At 47.8% G+C, this 22,853-nt stretch overlaps 1 protein-coding gene across 2 annotated transcripts in view; it reads right to left on the minus strand.

The window, feature by feature from the left end:
- The window catches only part of TRIO (trio Rho guanine nucleotide exchange factor), a 1,426,902-nt gene that overhangs the window by 750,866 nt on the left and 653,183 nt on the right, over window positions 1–22,853 (minus strand). For both annotated transcript variants that reach the window (XM_063922713.1, XM_063922714.1), the window contains exon 16: window positions 11,255–11,374. In XM_063922713.1, the coding sequence (XP_063778783.1) occupies window positions 11,255–11,374 (120 nt within the window). The remainder of the gene's footprint in view (window positions 1–11,254; window positions 11,375–22,853) is intronic.

Below are 22,853 nucleotides of genomic sequence, written 5' to 3' on the forward strand. Positions count from 1 at the left end.
TTTCTGAGACCCTGGGGGGCCCAGTGATACAGCCAAAGCCATGGATGGACTCCCTGTTTTTTCTCTGGACTCCGCTTTGTCCATTCTCTTATGTAATAAAGACACATCGCCGACGGAGAGACACCACAATCATCTGCTCTACCTCCTCCTTAGATGAGCCTTCCGCTTCAGACATGCCGACACACATGTACCAAAACCCCCACACACTCAGGGATATATATATATATATGTATATGGAGACAGTCCCCCAATAAGGCCCTTTGGAGAGACAGAGAGAGAGTATGCCAGCAAACACCCAGCGCCACCGGACACTGGAATAAAATCCCAGTCAGTACAGCGCTTTTATATAAATATACTCACTGCGCCAAATAAATGTGCCCCCCGCCCTCTTTTTTGCACTCTGTACATGTGTTCAGCAGGGGAGAGTCCGGGGAGCCAGCTTCTCTGCAGCGTGCTGTGGAGATAATGGCGCTGGTTAGTGCTGAGGGATTAAGCTCCGCCCCCTCAACGGCGGGCTTCGGTCCCGCTCAAATCCTTATACTGGCGGGGTTTTTTGCAATATACAGCCTCCGCAATATTTATCTATGCCAGTTCCCTAGAGGTTTAATAATTGCTGCCCAGGGCGCCCGCACCCATACAGTGCCACCAGTGTGTGTGTAAATGCGGGAGCAATGGTGCGCAGCGTTACCTCATTGAAGATCTGAAGTCTTCAGCCGCCTTTGAAGTCTTCTTTCTTCTCATACTCACCCGGCTTCTATCTTCCGGCTCTGTGAGGAGGACGGCGGCGCGGCTCCGGGACGAACGGCGAGGGTGAGACCTGCGTTCCGACCCTCTGGAGCTAATGGTGTCCAGTAGCCTAAGAAGCAGCGCCTATCATTTAAGGTCTGCTTCTCTCTCCTCAGTCCCACGATGCAGGGAGCCTGTTGCCAGCAGTGCTCCCTGAAAATAAAAAAAACTTAACAAAAGTCTTTTACAGAGAAACTCAGTAGAGCTCCCCTGCAGTGCACCCAGTCTCCTCTGGGCACAGGATCTAACTGAGGTCTGGAGGAGGGGCATAGAGGGAGGAGCCAGTGCACACCCATCTAAAGTCTTTAGAGTGCCCATGTCTCCTGCGGAGCCCGTCTATACCCCATGGTCCTTACGGAGTCCCCAGCATCCTCTAGGACGTAAGAGAAAAAGGTATTGGACGGTCTGGCCTTTCTAGGCTTGTTAGGCCGAAAGGACTGCGTTGCAGATGAAGAGAAGGATTTCTTCGGAGCAGGTGCTGCTGAGGGAAGAAACAGAGACTTACCTGCTGTAGCCGTGGATATCCACGCGTCTAGCGCTTCCCCAAAGAGAGCCTGACCTGTATAGGGTAGGGACTCCATACTTTTTCTGGATTCCACGTCGGCCGACCACTGGCACAGCCACAGTCCCCGACGATCTGAGACAGACATGGAAGAGATTCCCACAACGATGGAACCCAGGTCTTTTATGGATTCTACCATAAAACCTGCTGAATCATGTACAGTATGTTGCGTAAATATAATGCAACATCATCCCTATCCATCGTATCCAAATCCTCAAGTAAGGTAGCCGACCACTTTACTATTGCTTTTGCAATCCATGCAGTAGCAATAGTGGGACGTAATATGGCCCCTGAAGCAGTGTACATTGATTTAAGTGTGTTATCAATTTTCTATCAGCCGGCTTTTTTAAAGCGGTAGATCCTGGAACAGGCTTCTTTGAGAGTCTGGACACCGCTGCGTCAACAAATCGTCAGGTTTCCCCATTTTTTCCTATCCTCCTCAGGGAAAGGAAACGCCACCTGGACCCTTTTAGGGACCTGGAATTTTTTCTCAGGGTTTTCCCATGCTTTCTCAAATATAGCATTCAATTCCTTTAACGCAGGGAAGGTTAGCGAGGCTTTTTTATTTTCAGTGAAAAAGGCCTCCTCAACCTGCTCAAGTGTGGTATCATAAATATTCAACACATCCCTTATAGCCTCAATCAACAATCACACCTCCATTGCAAGAGATGCGGACACCACAACACATCCCCATCACCGTCTGTGGTGTCAGAGTCTGTATCCGTGTCGTCTTGTGTGACATTTTATTTATTTATTTATTAACGGTTATGGGGGTATATAGCGGAGCGTCCTGAGGTACCAGAAATCGGCCATACTGCCATAGAGTTCTGGAATACCTGGGTTGAAGATTCATTACTTGCAACCCTGTCAGAAATCTGAGAAATCATTGATTTGATTAGGAAAACCACTCAGGCTCCCTTGCTGGTATCTGTGCTAAACCAGTGCTATCCTGATTACATGGAATGGGACCATCCTGGGAGGACAAATGCTCTGCAGCATATGACACAGTGTCCCTGGAGATAGCTAAAGGAGACCACAAAACACTCCACACACACACAGGGGAGGGCAGACAGAGTTTCTCCCCCAAGAATGGCAAGAGAGACACAGAGATTGGAGCCAACCCACACACAGCGCTTTTACTAAAGGTAGACCCCTTGTCAGCGCTGACTGTGCACCTAAATAGGACACACAGTCGTATTACAGCCTCCCCCCTTCCTTTCTACAACCCCCTGGTACAATTTACAGATAGCTGGAGTTGCTGTGGAGGGACCTGATTCTCATTCTCAGCGCTGTGCAGGCAGGATAATGGCGCTGAAATGCTGCTGGGTCCACTCTTCATTGATTATACTGGCCTGAGGAATTAGTGCTGGCTGAGATCCGGGGACCCCGACAGGCTTCTGGACCAGTGAAGGGTGTCTGCTCTGGCTCAAGGCGCCCCTCACAGTGCCGCACCATGTACCATTGAGCCATCCCCGGAGCGCAGTTAATACTGCGCTCCTACCCTGTGCCGCCATATTCACACGATCCCCCGCTTACTAGGGGGGGTCGGTGTCTCACTTGCCACCGATTCTTCAGCTCTGCAAGGGGGTGGCGGCATGCTGCTGGGGCGAGCGGTCCCCTGTGGCAGAGAACGATCAGACCCCTCTGGAGCTCAGTATCCAGTCAGCGGACACAGTGGCTCAGACCCCGCAAGGCGGACACTGCTCCCCCCCTCAGTCCCACGCTGCAGGGAGGCTGTTGTTAGCAGCCTCTCTGTAAAATAATTACTCTAAAAAATAACTTTTCTAGGAAAACTCAGGAGAGCGCCCCTAGCTGTGACCGGGCACATTTTCTAAACTGAGTATGGTAGGAGGGGTATAAAGGGAGTAGCCAGCCAACACTCTCAAACTCAAAGTGTCAATGGCTCCTGGTGGACCAGTCTATACACCATGGTACTAATGTGGACCCGAGCATTCTCTAGGACGTAAGAGAAATTGTGTTTATAGGTTATCCTTAGGTTCAGTCACATGGTGAGGGGCATTTACTTCTGTTTGTCCACACATTTTATGATTGACAGCCACCAGCACTGGTTTTGCCTATTACATTGACCATAAATAGTTTGAATTGGTCATGGACCACCAATCCAAGGCACCCCTGCAAGTGTCCCGAGGCACCCCAGGGTACCACGGCGCACAGTTCAAGAACCACTGAATTAGAGGACAACAATCTTTATCTAGATTACATCATCCTTGTTGGTGAAGGGTGCAACAATACCAACACAGCAATATAATTAACACTGGGAATGAGAAAGGTGCTGTAACAGGAATGGTCTGCCTGTACTTTTACTGTAAAATAATCACACTAAGTTCATTTCTTTCTGTGATCTCCTGGACCCCAAGAGGCAACCACAGTGTGATTATTTTTTCAATAACAGCACAAGATGCTGGTACCTGGTGTTACATCCAGCGTGCTCAGTTTAATCTGTGATTGCAGACCTAGGCCTAAAAACTGCTGAAAGCAAAGCCCCTGAGGACTAGAAGTCTTTAAAAGGAATCAACTAGATAGTGGAGAAATTATTGCAGATGCTTAGCTTGCATCTACTGTCTGGGTTAAATCTCTCTGCTGAATCCACAGATTTTAACACAGGACCACATCTTTGACTTACTAGTACAACACTCACATACAATCAGTGAGTTTTTACAATTCTTAAATAGAATCAGTTATCTGTAAGGCATATGTTCTAAATGCTGGTGGTCTCCTGACAGTGAGAATCCCGACAGTGGAGAGGTAAGTATACTTACCTTCCCCCAATGGTCCCCTAACCCTCCCTTCCAGTAGCCTAAAGCTAAAATTAAAAAAAAAAAAAAAAAAACCATCTGCAGCCTAACCCTAACCCTCCCTACTGGTGCCTAAATCTAACACCCCACACCCCCATTCCAGGAGCCTAAACCTAACCACCTCCATCTCCGAAGCCTAACCCAAACTCCCACCACCCCCAAAGCAGCTTACCTCTTCGGCAGCCCGGCAGTGTCTCGTTCGGGATTCCGTGTGTCGGGGTGCCGACACCTGGATTGTGATCCCAGTCAGGATGCCAGCACTGGGATCCCGACCAGATCCCATCTGTGATATACCACTAGAATCACTAGGTTGAATAACTTTAGCTGAATACGGTTTTGTGAACTTTAGATTCAACCTTAGTATTTATCAGCAAACAGATTTAGATTTTGGACCAAAACTTTCATGATTCCATGCATTACTTTTTTTAAACCAGTTTAATGTAATTGGATTTTAATTATGCATGGGAAAAAATAAGATTTTACTCACCGGTAAATCTATTTCTCGTAGTCCGTAGTGGATGCTGGGGACTCCGTAAGGACCATGGGGAATAGACGGGCTCAGCAGGAGACTGGGCACTCTAAAGAAAGATTTAGTACTACCTGGTGTGCACTGGCTCCTCCCTCTATGTCCCTCCTCCAGACCTCAGTTAAGGAAACTGTGCCCGGAAGAGCTGACATTATAAGGAAAGGATTTTGGAATCCAGGGTAAGACTCATACCAGCCACACCAATCACACCGTACAACTTGTGATAACCTTACCCAGTTAACAGTATGAACAACAAACGAGCATCACTCAACGGATGCCACATAACATAACCCTTTATTAAGCAATAACTATATACACGTATTGCAGAAAGTCCGCACTTGGGACGGGCGCCCAGCATCCACTACGGACTACGAGAAATAGATTTACCGGTGAGTAAAATCTTATTTTCTCTAACGTCCTAGTGGATGCTGGGGACTCCGTAAGGACCATGGGGATTATACCAAAGCTCCCAAACGGGCGGGAGAGTGCGGATGACTCTGCAGCACCGAAAGGGCAAATACGAGGTCCTCCTCAGCCAGGGTATCAAACTTGTAGAATTTTTCAAAAAAATTTGAACCCGACCAAGTAGCCGCTCGGCAAAGCTGTAATGCAGAGACCCCTCGGGCAGCCGCCCAAGAAGAGCCCACCTTCCTTGTGGAATGGGCTTTTACAGATTTTGGATGCGGCAATCCCGCCGCAGAATGAGCCTGCTGAATCGTGCTACAGATGCAGCGAGCAATGGTTTGCTTTGAAGAAGGAGCACCCAACTTGTTGGGGGCATACAGGATAAACGGCGAGTCAGTCTTCCTGACTCCAGCCGTCCTGGCTACATAGACCTTCAAAGCCCTGACTACATCAAGCAACTTGGAGTCCTCCAAGTCACGAGTAGCCGCAGGCACCACAATGGGTTGGTTCAAATGGAAAGAGGACACCACCTTCGGCAGAAATTGCGGTCGAGTCCGCAATTCTGCCCTGTCCATATGGAAAACCAGATAGGGGCTTTTACATGACAAAGCCGCCAATTCTGACACACGCCTAGCTGAAGCTAAGGCCAATAGCATGACCACTTTCCACGTGAGATACTTTAGCTCCACGGTCTTAAGTGGCTCAAACCAGTGAGATTTCAGGAAACTCAACACCACGTTAAGATCCCAAGGTGCCACTGGTGGCACAAAAGGGGGCTGAATATGCAGCACTCCCTTAAACGTCTGAACCTCAGGCAGTGAAGCCAGTTCTTTTTGAAAGAAAATGGATAGGGCCGAAATCTGGACCTTTATGGACCCTAATTTGAGGCCCATAGTCACTCCAGACTGTAGGAAGTGCAGGAACCGGCCCAGCTGGAATTCCTCTGTAGGGGCATTCCTGGCCTCACACCAAGCAACATATTTTCGCCATATACGGTGATAATGCTTTGCTGTCACGTCCTTCCTAGCTTTAATCAGCGTAGGAATAACATCCTCCGGAATGCCTTTTTCCGCTAGGATCCTGCGTTCAACCGCCTTGCCGTCAAACGCAGCCGCGGTAAGTCTTGGAACAGACAGGGCCCTTGATATAACAGGTCCTGTCTGAGAGGCAGAGGCCATGGGTCCTCTGTGAGCATTTCTTGCAGTTCCGGGTACCAAGTCCTTCTTGGCCAATCTGGAACAATTAGTATTGTTCTCGCTCCTCTTCATCTTACGATTCTCAGTACCTTGGGTATGAGAGGAAGAGGAGGGAACACATAGACCGACCGGAACGCCCATGGTGTTACCAGTGCGTCCACAGCTATCGTCGCCTGAGGGTCTCTTGACCTGGCGCAATATCTTTGTAGTTTTTTGTTGAGACGGGACGCTATCATGTCTACCTGTGGCAGTTCCCATCGCTTTGCAATCTGAGTGAAGACTTCGTGATGAAGTCCCCACTCTCCCGGGTGGAGGACGTGTCTGCTGAGGAAGTCTGCTTCCCAGTTGTCCACTCCCGGAATGAACATTGCTGACAATGCTTGCACGTGATTCTCCGCCCACCGAAGAATCCTGGTGGCTTACGCCATTGCGACTCTGCTTCTTGTGCCGCCCTGGCGGTTTACATGAGCCACTGCGGTGATGTTGTCTGACTGAATCAGCACCGGTTGGTTGCGAAGCAGGGGCTCCGCTTGACTCAGGGCGTTGTATATGGCCCTTAGTTCCAGGATATTTATGTGCAGACTAGCCTCCTGACTTGACCACAACCCTTGGAAGCTTCTTCCCTGAGTGACTGCCCCCCAACCTCGGGGGCTCGCATCCGTGGTCACCAGGACCAAGTCCTGTATGCCAAACCTGCGGCCCTCGAGAAGGTGAGTACTCTGCAGCCACCACAGAAGAGACACCCTGGCCCTGGGGGACAGGGTGATCAGCCGATGCATCTGAAGATGCGATCCGGACCACTTGTCCAACAGCTCCCATTGAAAGATCCTCGCATGGAACCTGCCGAAGGGAATGGCTTTGTACGATGCCACCATCTTTCCCAGGACTCGCGTGCAGTGATGCACCGACACCTGTTTCAGTTTTAAGAGGTCTCTGACTAGAGTCACTAGCTCTTGAGCCTTCTCCGCCGGGAGAAACACCTTCTTCTGGTCTGTGTCCAGAATCATGCCCAGAAAGGGCAGACGCGTCGTAGGAATCAGCTGCGACTTTGGGATATTAAAAATCCAGCCATGCTGCTGCAACACTTCCTGAGAGTGTGCTACGCTGATCTGCAACTGCTCTCTGGACCTCGCCATTATGAGGAGATCGTCCAAGTATGGGATAACTGTGACTCCTTGCCTTCTCAGGATCACCATAATTTCTGCTATTATCTTGGTAAATATTCTCGGTGCCGTGGAGAGCCCAAACGGCAACGTCTGGAATTGGTAATGACAGTCCTGTACCACAAATCTGAGGTACTCCTGATGAGGTGGATAAATGGGGACATGCAAGTAAGCATCCTTGATGTCCAGAGACACCATAAAATCCCCCTCATCCAGGCTTGCAATGACCGCTCTGAGCGATTCCATTTTGAACTTTAATCTTTTCAGATAAATGCTCAGGGACTTTAAATTCAATATGGGTCTGACCGAACCGTCCGGTTCCGGTACCACAAACATTGTGTAATAGTATCCCTTTCCCTGTTGAAGAAGGGGAACCTTTACCACCACCTGCTGGAGAAATAGCTTGTGAATTGCCGCTAACACTACTTCCCTTTCTATGGGGGAAGCTGGCAGGTCCGATTTGAGGTAACGGTGAGGGGGCATCACTTCGAATTCTAGCTTGTATCCCTGAGACACAATCTGTATAGCCCAGGGATCCACCTGTGAGCGAACCCACTGGTGGCTGAAATGTTGGAGACGCGCCCCCCACCGCTCCTGGCTCCACCCGTGGAGCCCCAGCGTCATACGGTGGATTTAGTGGAAGCCGGGGAGGACTTCTGTTCCTGGGAACAAGCTGTAAGGTGCAGCTTTTTCCCTCTACCCCTGCCCCTGGCAAGAAAGGATGCACCTCTGACCTTCTTGCTTCTTTGTGAGCGAAAGGACTGCAATTGGTAATACGGTGCTTTCTTAGGTTGTGAGGGGATATATGGCAAAAAGTTTGACTTCCCAGCCGTAGCTGTGGAAACCAGGTCCGAGAGACCGTCCCCAAACAATTCCTCACCCTTGTAAGGTAACACCACCTCCATGTGTTTCTTGGAGTCGGCATCACCTGTCCCACTGCCGAGTCCACAGGACCCTCCTGGCAGAAATTGACATTGCATTAATTCTAGAGCCCAGTAGGCAAATGTCCCTCTGGGCATCCCTCATATATAGGACAGTGCCTTTTATATGCCCCAGGGTCAACATAATGGTATCCCTGTCTAAGGTATCCATTTCCTCAGACAGATTATCTGTCCACGCTGCTACAGCACTACACATCCAAGCCGACGCAATCGCCGGCCTCAGTATAGTACCGGAATGTGTATAAACAGATTTCAGGATACTTTCCTGCTTTCTATCCGCAGGATCCTTTAGGGCGGCCATATCCTGGGACAGCAAGGCCACCTTCTTAGATAAGCGTTGAGAGCTTTATCTACCCTAGGGGAGGATTCCCAGCGCATTCTGTCCGTTGGCGGGAAGGGGTACGCCATAAGTAACCTTTTGGAAATCAGCACTTTCTTATCGGGGGAATCCCACGCTTTTTCACATAATTCATTCAACTCATGTGAAGGGGGAAAAGTCACCTCATGCTTTTTCTCCCCATACATATAAACCCTCTTGTCAGGGACAGGGTCTACCTCTGAAATGTGCAAAACATCCTTCATTGCTATAATCATGTAGCGGATGGCTTTAGTCATTTTAGGTTGCAATTTTGCATCATCGTCATCGACACTGGAGTCAGAATCCGTGTCGATATCTGTGTCAACCATTTTGGATAGTGGGCGCTTTTGAGACCCTGAGGGCCTCTGCGCTGTAGGATCAGGCATGGGTTGCGACCCTGACTGCCCCAAGGTATCAGCTTTATCCAACCTTTTATGTAAGGAGTTTACATTATCATTTAACACCTTCCACATATCCATCCAATCAGGTGTCGGCACCGTCGGTGGCGACACGTCAGTCATCTGCACTTGCTCTGCCTCCACATAGCCCTCTTCGTCAAACATGTCGACACACGCGTATCAACACCACACACACAGGGGAAGCTCTAAATGATGACAGGACCCCCACAAGGCCTTTTGGAGAGACAGAGAGAGAGTATGCTAGCACACACCCCAGCGCTATATAACCCAGGAATCACACAGTAACTTAGTGTTTACCCAGTAGCTGCTGTATATATGATTAATGCGCCTAAATTTATGTGCCCCCCCTTTCTTTTTTGTACCCTCTTTCTACCGTGAATCTGCAGGGGAGAGCCTGGGGAGCTTCCTCTCAGCGGAGCTGTGGAGAGAAAATGTAGCTGGTGAGTGCTGAGGAAGAAGGCCCCGCCCCCTCAGCGGCGGGCTTCTGTCCCGCGATTTTGTGTAAAAATAATGGCGGGGGCTCATGCATATAACAGTGTCCAACTGTATATATGCCGCTTTTGCCATGAGGTACTTAATTGCTGCCCAGGGCGCCCCCCCCTGCGCCCTGCACCCTACAGTGACCGGTGTGTGTGGGTTAGTGTGGGCGCAATGGCGCACAGCTGCAGTGCTGTGCGCTACCTCGTATGAAGACAGGAGTCTTCTGCTGCCGATTTTGACGTCTTCTTGCTTCAACCCGCCGGCTTCTGGCTCTGCGAGGGGGGCGGCGGCGTGGCTCCGGGAACGGACGACAAGGTCAGGTCCTGTGTTCGATCCCTCTGGAGCTAATGGTGTCCAGTAGCCTAAGAAGCACAACCTAGCCGCAGTTAGTAGGTTTGCTTCTCTCCCCTCAGTCCCACGTAGCAGAGAGTCTGTTGCCAGCAGAAGCTCTCTGAAAATAAAAAAACCTAACTAAAATACTTTATTTTCTAGCAAGCTCAGGAGAGCTCACTAAAAGCACCCAGCTCTGTCCGGGCACAGATTCTAACTGAGGTCTGGAGGAGGAGCATAGAGGGAGGAGCCAGTGCACACCAGGTAGTACTAAATCTTTCTTTAGAGTGCCCAGTCTCCTGCGGAGCCCGTCTATTCCTCATGGTCCTTATGGAGTCCCCAGCATCCACTAGGACGTTAGAGAAATAATATAAATGTGGTGCACGTTCTGCATATGAGAATCTTGGTCAAATTATTACATGAAAATGCTTATTAATAATCTAATAGACTAATTAGACTAAAACAATTAACAAGCCTATTAAAAATTAAAGTAGGCAGATTTGGGTATTACAAATTTGCAGTGTTATTCAGGTTTTAGTTTTTTAGGTTTTTATACGCTACTGGTTTAACAGGGAGACTGGGGAGGTACTCCTATATCTGTAAGTGACCTGCACAAATACCTAATGATACTGTAAAACTAAATTGTAACACCTTCTAAATAAAGTTTGGAAAAAGATGTAATTTAAAATAACAGACATTCATGGTCTCCTAACATACAGCTAATTCTTGGTAATCCTGATTCTGCTCTTATATTGTTTCCTGCTTTTACAATACTCTAAACATGGCTTCTCTGAGACCCTCCAATGAAGAAATATTTACAACTACTGTAATCTTAGAGGTACAGTAAGTGGATGATTTACCTGCTATGTGGGCAAATTCAGCATACATTCTATAATGGGAAAGGGAACCTAGCTGTTCTCTCTCCACTCAGACCAGATGCATAATTTTACAAAACAACTAACACCATAACTTCATACAGTGTTTTTTTTTTTCTCTTTTTCTTAATGCATTAAGGCACAACTAAAAAAAACCTGGCTGCAAAGTGGCTCAGATTGCTTCACCTTCTCATCGCAACATTGATAGACACTATCCGCTAATAAACTTTACATTATGGCTTTTCTGTTGGCTGTTTACTATGCCACTAATGTTTATTTTTCATTCAGCAAAGGTGTTGACAAACCTAAAATACAAGCTATGGGCAGCTGTAATTAATTTTAATGTTTACTTGGTAAATAGAATAGCCAGTTTGTGCGGGCCGGAAATTACACTTACCTCTATTGCGTGCTGAAATTGCTCATGTTCCCGCTGTAGTTGTTCTGCCTCCTGCAGTGAACTGGCTGTAATGAGACCAGCATTTAACATAGATTCCCCATTTCTGATCCAACCCAGTACCTTAAAATAGAAAGATGTTAAGACTTATAAGAGATGAAAATCAGTAGTAACTATAACTGATAAACATTTCAATTACCCAGGTGAGTAAAAGATCAAACATACATAATTCTAACACACATATAAGACATAAATACTAATAAAAAATAAAAAAATTACACATTTAAGAAACTGTAGAGCTTCTAAGTATTATTTCTCTGACATCAAGGCTGGGGGACCAATTAGGCCCAGACCAGGAACTGGGCACCGGAGGGGGGGACGGAGTGTGCGCCGGCGAGGGGGAACATTGCTGAGCTGAGCTGCTGTTGCCTGTGTGAGGCAGATTAAGTCTCTGGTGAGGCTGCAAGCGGCTGTGATTTTGCGTGTGTGAGGGGCTGAGTTGTGTGTGAGTAGGGGCTGAAATTAGTGTGTGCGCGCGTGTGTGTGTGTGTGTGTGTGTGTGTGTGTGTGTGTGTGTATGAAGGGCTGAGATTGTGTGTGTGTGTGTGTGTGTGTGTGTGTGTGTGTGTCTCAGATATTCTGAGGGTATAGGGCTGCCTTTGTTTCTGTCTCTGTTTTTGTTCTATTTTGTATTTGAGCATACTAGGTACTACCCAGAAACGCTGCCGGTGGGGAAAGAGCCTACTGCTGCTGCCAGCAGGTACTACCAGGGACCCCATAACCGGCCTGTGGGGTCTGAATCCACTGGTGAGCTGCACAAGGGGGCAAGGAAGACTGCTGCTGCAGACATCAGAGGAAAGGACGGAAGGGGACGGAGTCTGCTGCAGTGCTGCTGCTGCCACTGGAGGAACTGGTGACCACTGCTGCATAAAAAGCAAAGGATTAGAGGACGCAAAGGATAGATAAGTATAAGCCCAACTTCATTATTGTATAGTGAGTGTTTTGCCTAGATTGTTTAGCTTCTCTATTTCTTCTTGGAGTAACAGGGAGTTAGACCATAGAAAAATATGGGGGGGCTGTGATTGGGGATTTCACTCAGTGCATGCCGTGCAAGATGTATACGCACCTGGAGCAACCGTCGCAGTGTGAGTACATCTGCACGAGGTGTGTGCGAATGGTTGCCCTGGAAGCCCAGGTAAATCATCTAGAGCAAACCGTTACACGACTGAGGGAGATTCACAATCTCGAGTGAAGTTTAGATAGAACGGTGGAGGAGTTGCAGGAGTGGTCATTGGTAGATGAGGATGACCAGGCAGTAAGCTGGGTCACAGTTAGAAGGAAAAAAAAGAGGGGGAGGCTCTACATCTTTAAACTATCAAACCCGAATAAATTTGCACGACTGGACGAGGAATTGGAGGATGTTAGTGAGGAAATGACAGTGCCGGAGGAGACTGTTCCATCTAGCAACCAGAGGAGCGGTCCCCTCTGGTGCAGTTGGGATAAAAGTTAGTAAGGTACCTAGTCAGATTGTGGTGGTAGGGGATTACATTATTTTGAAGACAGATAGGGCAATCTGCTACCGGGACCGTGATCGCTGTACGGTCTGTTGTCTCCCGGGTGCGGCACATCGCGGACCGGGTAGATAGCTTGTTGGGAGGGGCTGGGAATGACCGGCAGTCTTGGTGCACGTTGGCACCAACGACAAAGTTAGTGGAAGGTGGGATGTCCTTAAGAAAGACTATAGGGACATAGGCAAGAAACTTAAGGCAAGGACATCTAAGGTAATATTCTCCAAAAGATTACCCGTGCCACGCGCTAGTCAAGGGAGACAGAGGGAGATTAGGGAGGTAAATGTGTGGCTAAGGGATTGGTGCAGGAAAGAAGGGTTTGTGTTCCTAGAACACTGGGCGGACTTCTCAGTCAGGCGCCATCTTTTTTGTCGTGATGGATTGCACCTGAATGAGGAGGGGGCAGCGGTGCTGGGAGGAAGGATGGTTAGAAGGTTGGAGGAGATGTTAAACTAGGTGCCTGGGGGGAGGGTTTAGCAAGAAATTACGGGTCATTCAGTAAGAATAGCAGGGGTGGCGTTAGCGAACAAAACGGGGGAGGGAGGAATATGGGGGAGGAATAGAGCAGACAGCAAGGGTAGTAACATGGGAACTAAAAAGGGTTTATAAATAACAGCAATCAATGACGATTACAGGTCAACTTTGCTGCATAAGAAGTATGATGTCCCTACCACAAGGGGAAATACATATCTCAACTGTATGTATGTAAATGCTAGAAGCCTTACAGGTAAAAAGGGGGTAACCAAAAATCCTCGCAGCAAGCAAGGAATAATAAGATTTTACTCACCGGTAAATCTATTTCTCGTAGTCCGTAGTGGATGCTGGGAACTCCGTAAGGACCATGGGGAATAGCGGGCTCCGCAGGAGACTGGGCACAACTAAGAAAGATTTAGGACTACCTGGTGTGCACTGGCTCCTCCCTCTATGCCCCTCCTCCAGACCTCAGTTAGGAAACTGTGCCCGGAAGAGCTGACACAATAAGGAAAGGATTTGGAATCCCGGGTAAGACTCATACCAGCCACACCAATCACACCGTACAACTCGTGATACTATACCCAGTTAACAGTATGAATAACAACTGAGCCTCACGAACAGATGGCTCATAACAATAACCCTTTAGTTAGGCAATAACTATATACAAGTATTGCAGACAATCCGCACTTGGGATGGGCGCCCAGCATCCACTACGGACTACGAGAAATATATTTACCGGTGAGTAAAATCTTATTTTCTCTGACGTCCTAGTGGATGCTGGGAACTCCGTAAGGACCATGGGGATTATACCAAAGCTCCCAAACGGGCGGGAGAGTGCGGATGACTCTGCAGCACCGAATGAGAGAACTCAAGGTCCTCCTCAGCCAGGGTATCAAACTTGTAGAATCTTGCAAAAGTGTTTGAACCCGACCAAGTAGCAGCTCGGCAAAGTTGTAAAGCCGAGACCCCTCAGGCAGCCGCCCAAGAAGAGCCCTCTTTCCTCGTGGAATGGGCTTTTACAGATTTAGGATGCGGCAGTCCAGCCGCAGAATGTGCAAGTTGAATCGTGCTACAGATCCAGCGAGCAATAGTCTGCTTAGAAGCAGGAGCACCCAGCTTGTTGGGTGCATACAGGATAAATAGCGAGTCAGTTTTCCTGACTCCAGCCGTCCTGGAAACATATATTTTCAGAGCCCTGACTACGTCCAGCAACTTGAAGTCCTCCAAGTCCCGAGTAGCCGCAGGCACCACAATAGGTTGGTTCACATGAAAAGCTGATACCACCTTAGGAAGGAATTGGGAACGAGTCCTCAATTCCGCCCTATCCAAATGAAAAATCAGTTAAGTGCTTTTGCATGACAAAGCCGCCAATACTGATACACGCCTGGCCGACGCCAAGGCCAACAGCATGACCACTTTCCACGTGAGGTATTTTAGCTCCACGGATTAAAGTGGCTCAAACCAATGCGACTTCAGGAAATCCAACACCACGTTGAGATCCCACGGTGCCACTGGAGGCACAAACGGGGGCTGAATATGCAGCACTCCCTTAACAAAAGTCTGAACTTTAGGCAGTGAAGCCAGTTCTTTTTGGAAGAAAATGGACAGAGCCGAAATCTGGACCTTAATGGAACCCAATTTTAGGCCCATAGTCACTCCTGACTGAAGGAAGTGCAGAAATTGACCCAGTTGAAATTCCTCCGTTGGGGCCTTCCTGGCCTCACACCAAGCAACATATTTTCGCCATATGCGGTGATAATGTTTTGCGGTCACATCTTTCCTAGCCTTAATCAGCGTAGGAATGACTTCCTCCGGAATACCCTTTTCCTTTAGGATCCGGTGTTCAACCGCCATGCCGTCAAACGCAGCCGCGGTAAGTCTTGGAACAGACAGGGCCCCTGCTGCAGCAGGTCCTGTCTGAGCGGCAGAGGTCATGGGTCCTCTGAGATCATTTCTTGAAGTTCTGGGTACCAAGATCTTCTTGGCCAATCCGGAACCACGAGTATAGTTCTTACTCCTCTCCTTCTTATTATTCTCAGTATCTTGGGTATGAGAGGCAGTGGAGGGAACACATACACCATGTTACCAGAGCGTCCACAGCTATCGCCTGAGGGTCCCTTGACCTGGCGCAATATCTTTTTAGCTTTTTGTTGAGGCTGGACGCCATCATGTCCACCTGTGGCCTTTACCAATGGTGTACAATCATTTGGAAGACTTCTGGATGAAGTCCCCACTCTCCCGGGTGGAGGTCGTGTCTGCTGAGAAAGTCTGCTTCCCAGGTGTCCACTCCGGGAATGAACACTGCTGACAGTGCTAACACATGATTTTCCGCCAATCGGAGAATCCTTGTGGCTTCTGCCATCGCCATCCTGCTTCTTGTGCCGCCCTGTCGGTTTACATGGGCGACCGCCGTGATGTTGTCTGACTGGATCAGCACCGGCTGGTGTTGAAGCAGGGGTTCCTGCCTGACTTAGGGCATTGTAAATGGCCCTTAGTTCCAGAATATTTATGTGTAGGGAAATCTCCTGACATGACCATAGTCCTTGGAAGTTTCTTCCCTGTGTGACTGCCCCCCAACCTCGAAGGCTGGCATCCGCGGTCACCAGGACCCAGTCCTGTATGCCGAATCTGCGGCCCTCTAGAAGATGAGCACTCTGCAGCCACCACAGCAGCGACACCCTGGCCCTTGGAGACAGGGTTATCAGCCGATGCATCTGAAGATGCGATCCGGACCACTTGTCCAACAGATCCCACTGAAAGATCCTTGCATGGAATCTTCCGAATGGAATTGCTTCGTAAGAAGCCACCATCTTTCCCAGGACTCGCGTGCAGTGGTGCACCGACACCTGTTTTGGTTTTAGGAGGTCTCTGACTAGAGATCACAACTCCTTGGCCTTCTCCTCCGGGAGAAACACTTTTTTCTTTTCTGTGTCGAGAACCATCCCCAGGAACAGTAGACGCGTTGTAGGAACCAGCTGCGACTTCGGAATGTTCAGGATCCAGCCGTGCTGTTGTAGCACTGCCCGAGCTAGTGCTACTCCGATCAACAACTGTTCCCTGGACCTCGCCTTGATAAGGAGATCGTCCAAGTACGGGATAATTATAACTCCCTTCCTTCGAAGGAGTATCATCATCTCTGCCATTACCTTGGTAAATACCCTCGGTGCCGTGGACAGACCAAACGGCAACGTATGGAATTGGTAATGACAGTCCTGTACCACAAATCTGAGGTACTCCTGGTGAGGGGGGTAAATGGGGACATGCAGGTAAGCATCCTTGATGTCCAGTGATACCATGTAATCCCCTTCGTCCAGGCTTGCAATAACCGCCCTGAGCGATTCCATTTTGAACTTGAACCTTCGTATATAAGTGTTCAAGGATTTTAAATTTAAGATGGGTCTCACCGAACCGTCCGGTTTCGGTACCACAAACATTGTGGAATAGTAACCCCGTCCCTGTTGAAGGAGGGGTACCTTGACTATCACCTGCTGCGAATACAGCTTGTGAATTGCCTCCAGCACTGCCTCCCTGTCCGAGGGAGCTGTCGGCAAAGCAGATTTGAGGAAACGGTGAGGGGGAGACGTCTCGAACTCCAGCTTGTACCCCTGAGATACTACCAGTAGAATCCAGGGATCCACCCGTGAGCGAGCCCACTGGTCGCTGAAGTTCTTGAGACGGGCCCCCACCGTACCTGGCTCCGCCTGTGGAGCCCCAGCGTCATGCGGTGGACTTAGAGGAAGCAGGGGAGGACTTTTGTTCCTGGGAACTGGCTGTATGCTGCAGCTTTTTCCCTCTACCTCTGCCTCTGGGCAGAAAGGACGCGCCTTTAACCCGCTTGCCTTTCTGGGGCCGAAAGGACTGTACCTGATAATACGGTGCTTTCTTTGGCTGTGAGGGAACATGGGGTAAAAATGTTGATTTCCCAGCTGTAGCTGTGGAAACGAGGTCCCAGAGACCATCCCCAAACAACTCCTCACCCTTGTAAGGCAAAACTTCCATGTGCCTTTTAGAATCAGCATCACCTGTCCACTGCCGAGTCCACAAGCCTCTCCTGGCAGAAATGGACATTGCGTTAATTTTAGATGCCAGCCGGCAAATATCCCTCTGTGCATCTCTCATGTATAAGACTGCGTCTTTAATATGCTCTATGGTTAGCAATAAAGTGTCCCTGTCTAAGGTATCAATGTTATCTGACAGGGAATCTGACCACGCAGCTGCAGCACTGCACATCCATGCTGAAGCAATAGCTGGTCTCAGCATAATGCCTGAGTGTGTATATACAGACTTCAGGATAGCCTCCTGCTTTCTATCTGCAGGCTCCTTTAGGGCGGCCGTATCCGGAGACGGTAGTGCCACCTTCTTTGACAGACGTGTGAGCGCTTTATCCACCCTAGGGGATGTCTCCCAACGTGACCTATCCTCTGGCGGGAAAGGGTACGCCATTAGTAACCTTTTAGAAATTACCAGTTTCTTATCGGGGGAAACCCACGCTTCTTCACACACTTCATTTAATTCATCAGATGGGGGAAAAACCACTGGAAGCTTTCTCTCCCCAAACATAATACCCTTTTTTGTGGTACCTGGGGTAATATCAGAAATGTGCAACACATTTTTCATTGCCGTAATCATGTAACGGGTGGCTCTATTGGAATGTACCCTAGTCTCTTCGTCGTCGACACTGGAGTCAGTATCCGTGTCGACATCTGTGTCTGCCATCTGAGGTAGTGGGCGTTTTAGGTCTCCTGATGGCTTTTGAGACGCCTGGGCAGGCACGGGCTGAGAAGCCGGCTGTCCCACATCTGCTATGTCGTCAAACCTTTTATGTAAGGAGTTGACACTGTCGCGTAATTCCTTCCACATGTCCATCCACTCAGGTGTCGACCCCGCAGGGGGTGACATCACATTTATCGGCATCTGCTCCGCCTCCACATAAGACTCCTCATCCAACATGTTGACACAGCCGTACCGACACACCGCACACACACAGGGAATGCTCTGACTGAGGACAGGACCCCACAAAGTCCTTTGGGGAGACAGAGAGAGAGTATGCCAGCACACACCAGAGCGCTATATAATACAGGGATTCACACTACCCACAGTGATTTTTCCCCTATAGCTGCTGATATTACACAGATTGCGCCTAAATTTAGTGCCCCCCCTCTCTTTTTTACCCTATGTAGTCTGGAAACTGCAGGGGAGAGCCTGGGGAGCGTCCTTCCAGCGGAGCTGTGAGGGAAAATGGCGCCAGTGTGCTGAGGGAGATAGCCCCGCCCCTTTTTCAGCGGGCTTCTCCCGCTCTTATAATAATAATGTGGCAGGGGTATTTTACACATATATAGCTTATTAGGCTATATTATGTGTGATTTGCCACTTTTAAGGTACTCTAATTGCTACCCAGGGCGCCCCCCCCCCCCCCTCAGCGCCCTGAACCCATCAGTGACCGGAGTATGTGGCGTGCAGAGGGAGCAATGGCGCACAGCTGCAGTGCTGTGCTCTACCTTAATGAAGACCGGAGTCTTCTGCCGCCGATATCCTGGACGTTCTTCTTGCTTCTGGCTCTGCAAGGGGGATGGCGGCGCGGCTCCGGGACCGGACGACCGAGGCTGGGCCTGTGTTCGATCCCTCTGGAGCTAATGGTGTCCAGTAGCCTAAGAAGCCCAAGCTAGCTGCAAGCAGGTAGGTTCGCTTCTCTCCCCTAAGTCCCTCGTAGCAGTGAGTCTGTTGCCAGCAGATCTCACTGAAAATAAAAAACCTAAAATATACTTTCTTTTCTAGGAGCTCAGGAGAGCCCCTAGTGTGCATCCAGCTCGGCCGGGCACAAAATTCTAACTGAGGTCTGGAGGAGGGGCATAGAGGGAGGAGCCAGTGCACACCAGGTAGTCCTAAATCTTTCTTAGTTGTGCCCAGTCTCCTGCGGAGCCGCTATTCCCCATGGTCCTTACGGAGTTCCCAGCATCCACTAGGACGTCAGAGAAATGATATTATAGGCATTACTGAAACTTGGTGGGACAAATCTCACGATTGGACAGTCAATCTAGAAGGTTATACGCTGTACAGGAGAGACAGACTAAATAAATGGGGTGGAGGGGTATGTCTTTACGTAAAGCCGTTTCTAAAACCTGTTATAAGGGAAGATATCCAAGAGGGGACTGTAAATACTATTGAGACATTATGGGTAGAAATTGCATTCGGTGGGTAAAGGAATAAAGAAGTTATTATTGGGGTTATGCTACAGGCCGCCTGGTATTAATGTGTCTGATGAGAAATTGTTACTGAATCAAATTGAAAGAGCAGCAGGAGTAGGAGACATAGTAGTGATGGGGGACTTTAACTATCCCGAGATAAACTGGAAAATCAATTCATGTGATACTGCTAGGGGCAATATGTTTTTAAACACGCTAAATAATAATTAATTCAATTAATCGAGGAACCAACTAGGTACAAGGCAATCTTAGACCTGGTATTAATTAACAATGGGGAATTGGTATCAAATATTGAAGTAGGGGAGCCCATAAGAAACAGCGACCACAATATATTCACATTCAATATCAGTTTTCATAAGCAGTCCTATACTGGCTCAACTAGGACTCTGAACTTTAGTAAAGCCAACTTTGACATGATGAAGGAAGCGTTAAGGGACATTAAATAGGAAATTCTGTTTCAAGAAAAAAATACAAAAGAGAAATGGGATTATTAAAATCACTGCTAATTAAAAATACTCGTAAATTTATTCCCACAAGGAGCAAAAAAAGGAATGAAAATCCCAAACCAATGTGGTTTAACAAAAATATAAAGGAATTAATGGACAAAAAAAGAAGAGCATTTAAAAAATACAAATCTGAGGGTGATGCCGAGTCATTTCAGCACTATTAGGTTTGTAACAAAATATGCAAAAAAGGAATAAGAGCAGCTAAAGTAGAAACTGAAAAACTAGTAGCAAAGGAAAGCAAAGTGAATCCACATTTTTTTTTTTTTTAAGTATATCAACAGCAAGAGACTAAAGAAGTAGAGTATGGGCCCTTTAAAGGACAAGATGGGAGTCAATCAAAAATGATAAAGTTATAGAAAACAAACTAAACAAGTTTTTTTCAACTGTATTTACCAGAGAGGACCAAATGCTGGGTCCAACACAAAATCTCAACAAAGATAATGTCCCACTGCTAAAAGCTTATTTATGTGAGGAGGTAGTCTGTGACCGATTAAAAAAAGTTAAAGATTAATAAGTCACCTGGTCCCGATGGAATTCACCCGAGGGTTCTTATGGAGCTGCATGCTGAACTAGCAAGACCACTATTTTTGATCTTCATGGATTCAGTTAAATCGGGTATGGTTCCCAAAGACTGGCGTACAGCGGAGGTAGTGCCGATATTCATAAAGAGGAGCAAAGCTGAACCGGGTAATTATAGACCAGTTAGTCTTTCATCTATAGTGGGGAAAGTATTGGCAGGTATTCTAAGGGACAGTATTCCAAAGTTCCTTGAAGCTAATAAGGTCATTAAAAGGAACCAACATGGACTTGTGAATGACAGATCATGTCAAACCAACTTACTTGGCTTTTATGAAACAGTAAGTGCGAACGTTGATCAGGGTAAGCAGGTGGATTTAATCTTAAAAGACTTTGCCAAAGCTTTTGACACAGTACCACACACGTGACTTATCTATAAGCTACAAGAAATAGGGCTAGGGAGCACAATATGCACTTGGGTCAGTAATTGGTTAGATAATAGGGAACAGCGTGTTGTGGTCAATGGATCATTTTCAAATTGGACTAAAGTGCTAAGTGGTGTGCCACAAGGGTCTGTACTTGGACCACTTTTGTTCAACATTTTCATCAACAACCTAACGGTAGGTCTAGAGAGCATGGTGTCAATTTTCGCAGACGATACCAAAATGTGTAAGGTTATAAATACGGAGGGGGATGCCGAGACTCTTCAGAACGACTTAATTAAAACTGGAAGCATGGGCAGCAAAATGGAGAATGAGATTCAAAACAGACAAGTGTAAGGTAATGCACTGTGGTGGTAAGACCAAAAATAACACCTACATACTAAATGGGGTAATATTAGGGGATTCTGTACTGGAAAAAGATTTAGGGGTTCACATAGATAACAAATGAAGCAGTAGTACCCAAAGTAAGAGTGCAGCAAAGAAGGCTATTAAGTTATTAGCATGCATAAAACGGGGAATTGATGCAAGGGACGAGAGTATTATACTCCAATTATATAAATCACTAGTGAGGCCACATTGAATATTGTGTGCAATTTTGAGCACCATATTACAAAAAGGATATCCTGGACCTAGAAAAGGTTCAGAGGCGGGCGACCAAACTAATTAAGGGCATGAAGACGCTGGAATATGAGGAAAGGCTTGCAAGGCTAGGCATGTTTACATTGGAAAAGAGGAGACTAAGAGGGGACATGATCAACATCTACAAATATATAAGGGGTCAATACACAGAGCTTGCGAAGGACCTGTTTTCAATAAGATCAGTACAGAGGACACGTGGTCACTCGCTTAGGTTAGAGGAGAGGAGTATTTCCGCACATTGAGGCAAAAAGGTTTTTTCACAGCAAGGAAAATACATGTTTGGAATTCCCTGCCTGAAAGAGTAGTAACGGCGGACTCAGTTTACACCTTTAAGAATGGGTTAGATAAATTCCTATTGGAAAAAGATATTCAGGGTTATGGTGCGTAGTCACGCATTATAGTTAATATAACTAGTCCAAACATAAAAATAACTAGTCCTAAAATAAAACTGCATAGGAGACCAAAAACAGGTTGAACTCGATGGACAATTGTCTTTTTAATGTAACTATGATCTTCTCCCTGCAATCCCAAGAAGGCCAGTGTCTGTTACATGCCCGGAGTTAGGTACGCTTGCGGGGGCTGCTGGCCAACCAGTTTTAGGTAGCGTTTTCTTTGCTATTTTTACTTTTTTATTTTATGGTAGTGGAGGCTCAGTACAGCAGGGAGCAGGGGGCTACCTTACTGTTAGACAGATGTGATGCAAGGGAAAAGGCAGACGAGAGGGGGTGCTGATCGGCGGGTCGCTCTCTGCTGTGCACTATGGTCTTTTAATAAAGATCGCCTGGTGCTCAGGGAGTGGGGGACGCCCTCACATTTTTAGAGGGTGCAGGGGCATTACTCTGGTCCTGGATGGTTGACCACCTCACCAGATTGTCCGGGGGCAGTTCCAGGGTTTTCCCCCAGCTAGAAGGGAAGCACCCTAGATACAGGATAGTGAACGCTCTGGGTGGAGGAGTCGCAGCTTATCTGACTGGTCTCCATCCTGCTGTGTGCAGGCTGGTGGCTGAATGGACAATGCTGTGTGGATCTGGAACCTGAAGGGACACACACTGGCAGCATCAATTCCTCTCCTCTGCAATTTGGGGGTGTTGTTGCCCATGGAAGGCTAAGAACTCTCTTGCTTTATCTCCTTGCAGTGCCTCGGTGAACCTGTTTTTTTCCCACTGCCCGATAGCTTTGAAAGGGTTCTTATTCTCAGCACTGCACAGAGCAAGGGATACATGGCGGACAAGTCAAAGGGTGTTAAGTCCAAG

The sequence above is a fragment of the Pseudophryne corroboree genome, chromosome 5, assembly GCF_028390025.1.
Source record: "Pseudophryne corroboree isolate aPseCor3 chromosome 5, aPseCor3.hap2, whole genome shotgun sequence".
In the NCBI taxonomy this organism is placed as follows: domain Eukaryota; kingdom Metazoa; phylum Chordata; class Amphibia; order Anura; family Myobatrachidae; genus Pseudophryne; species Pseudophryne corroboree.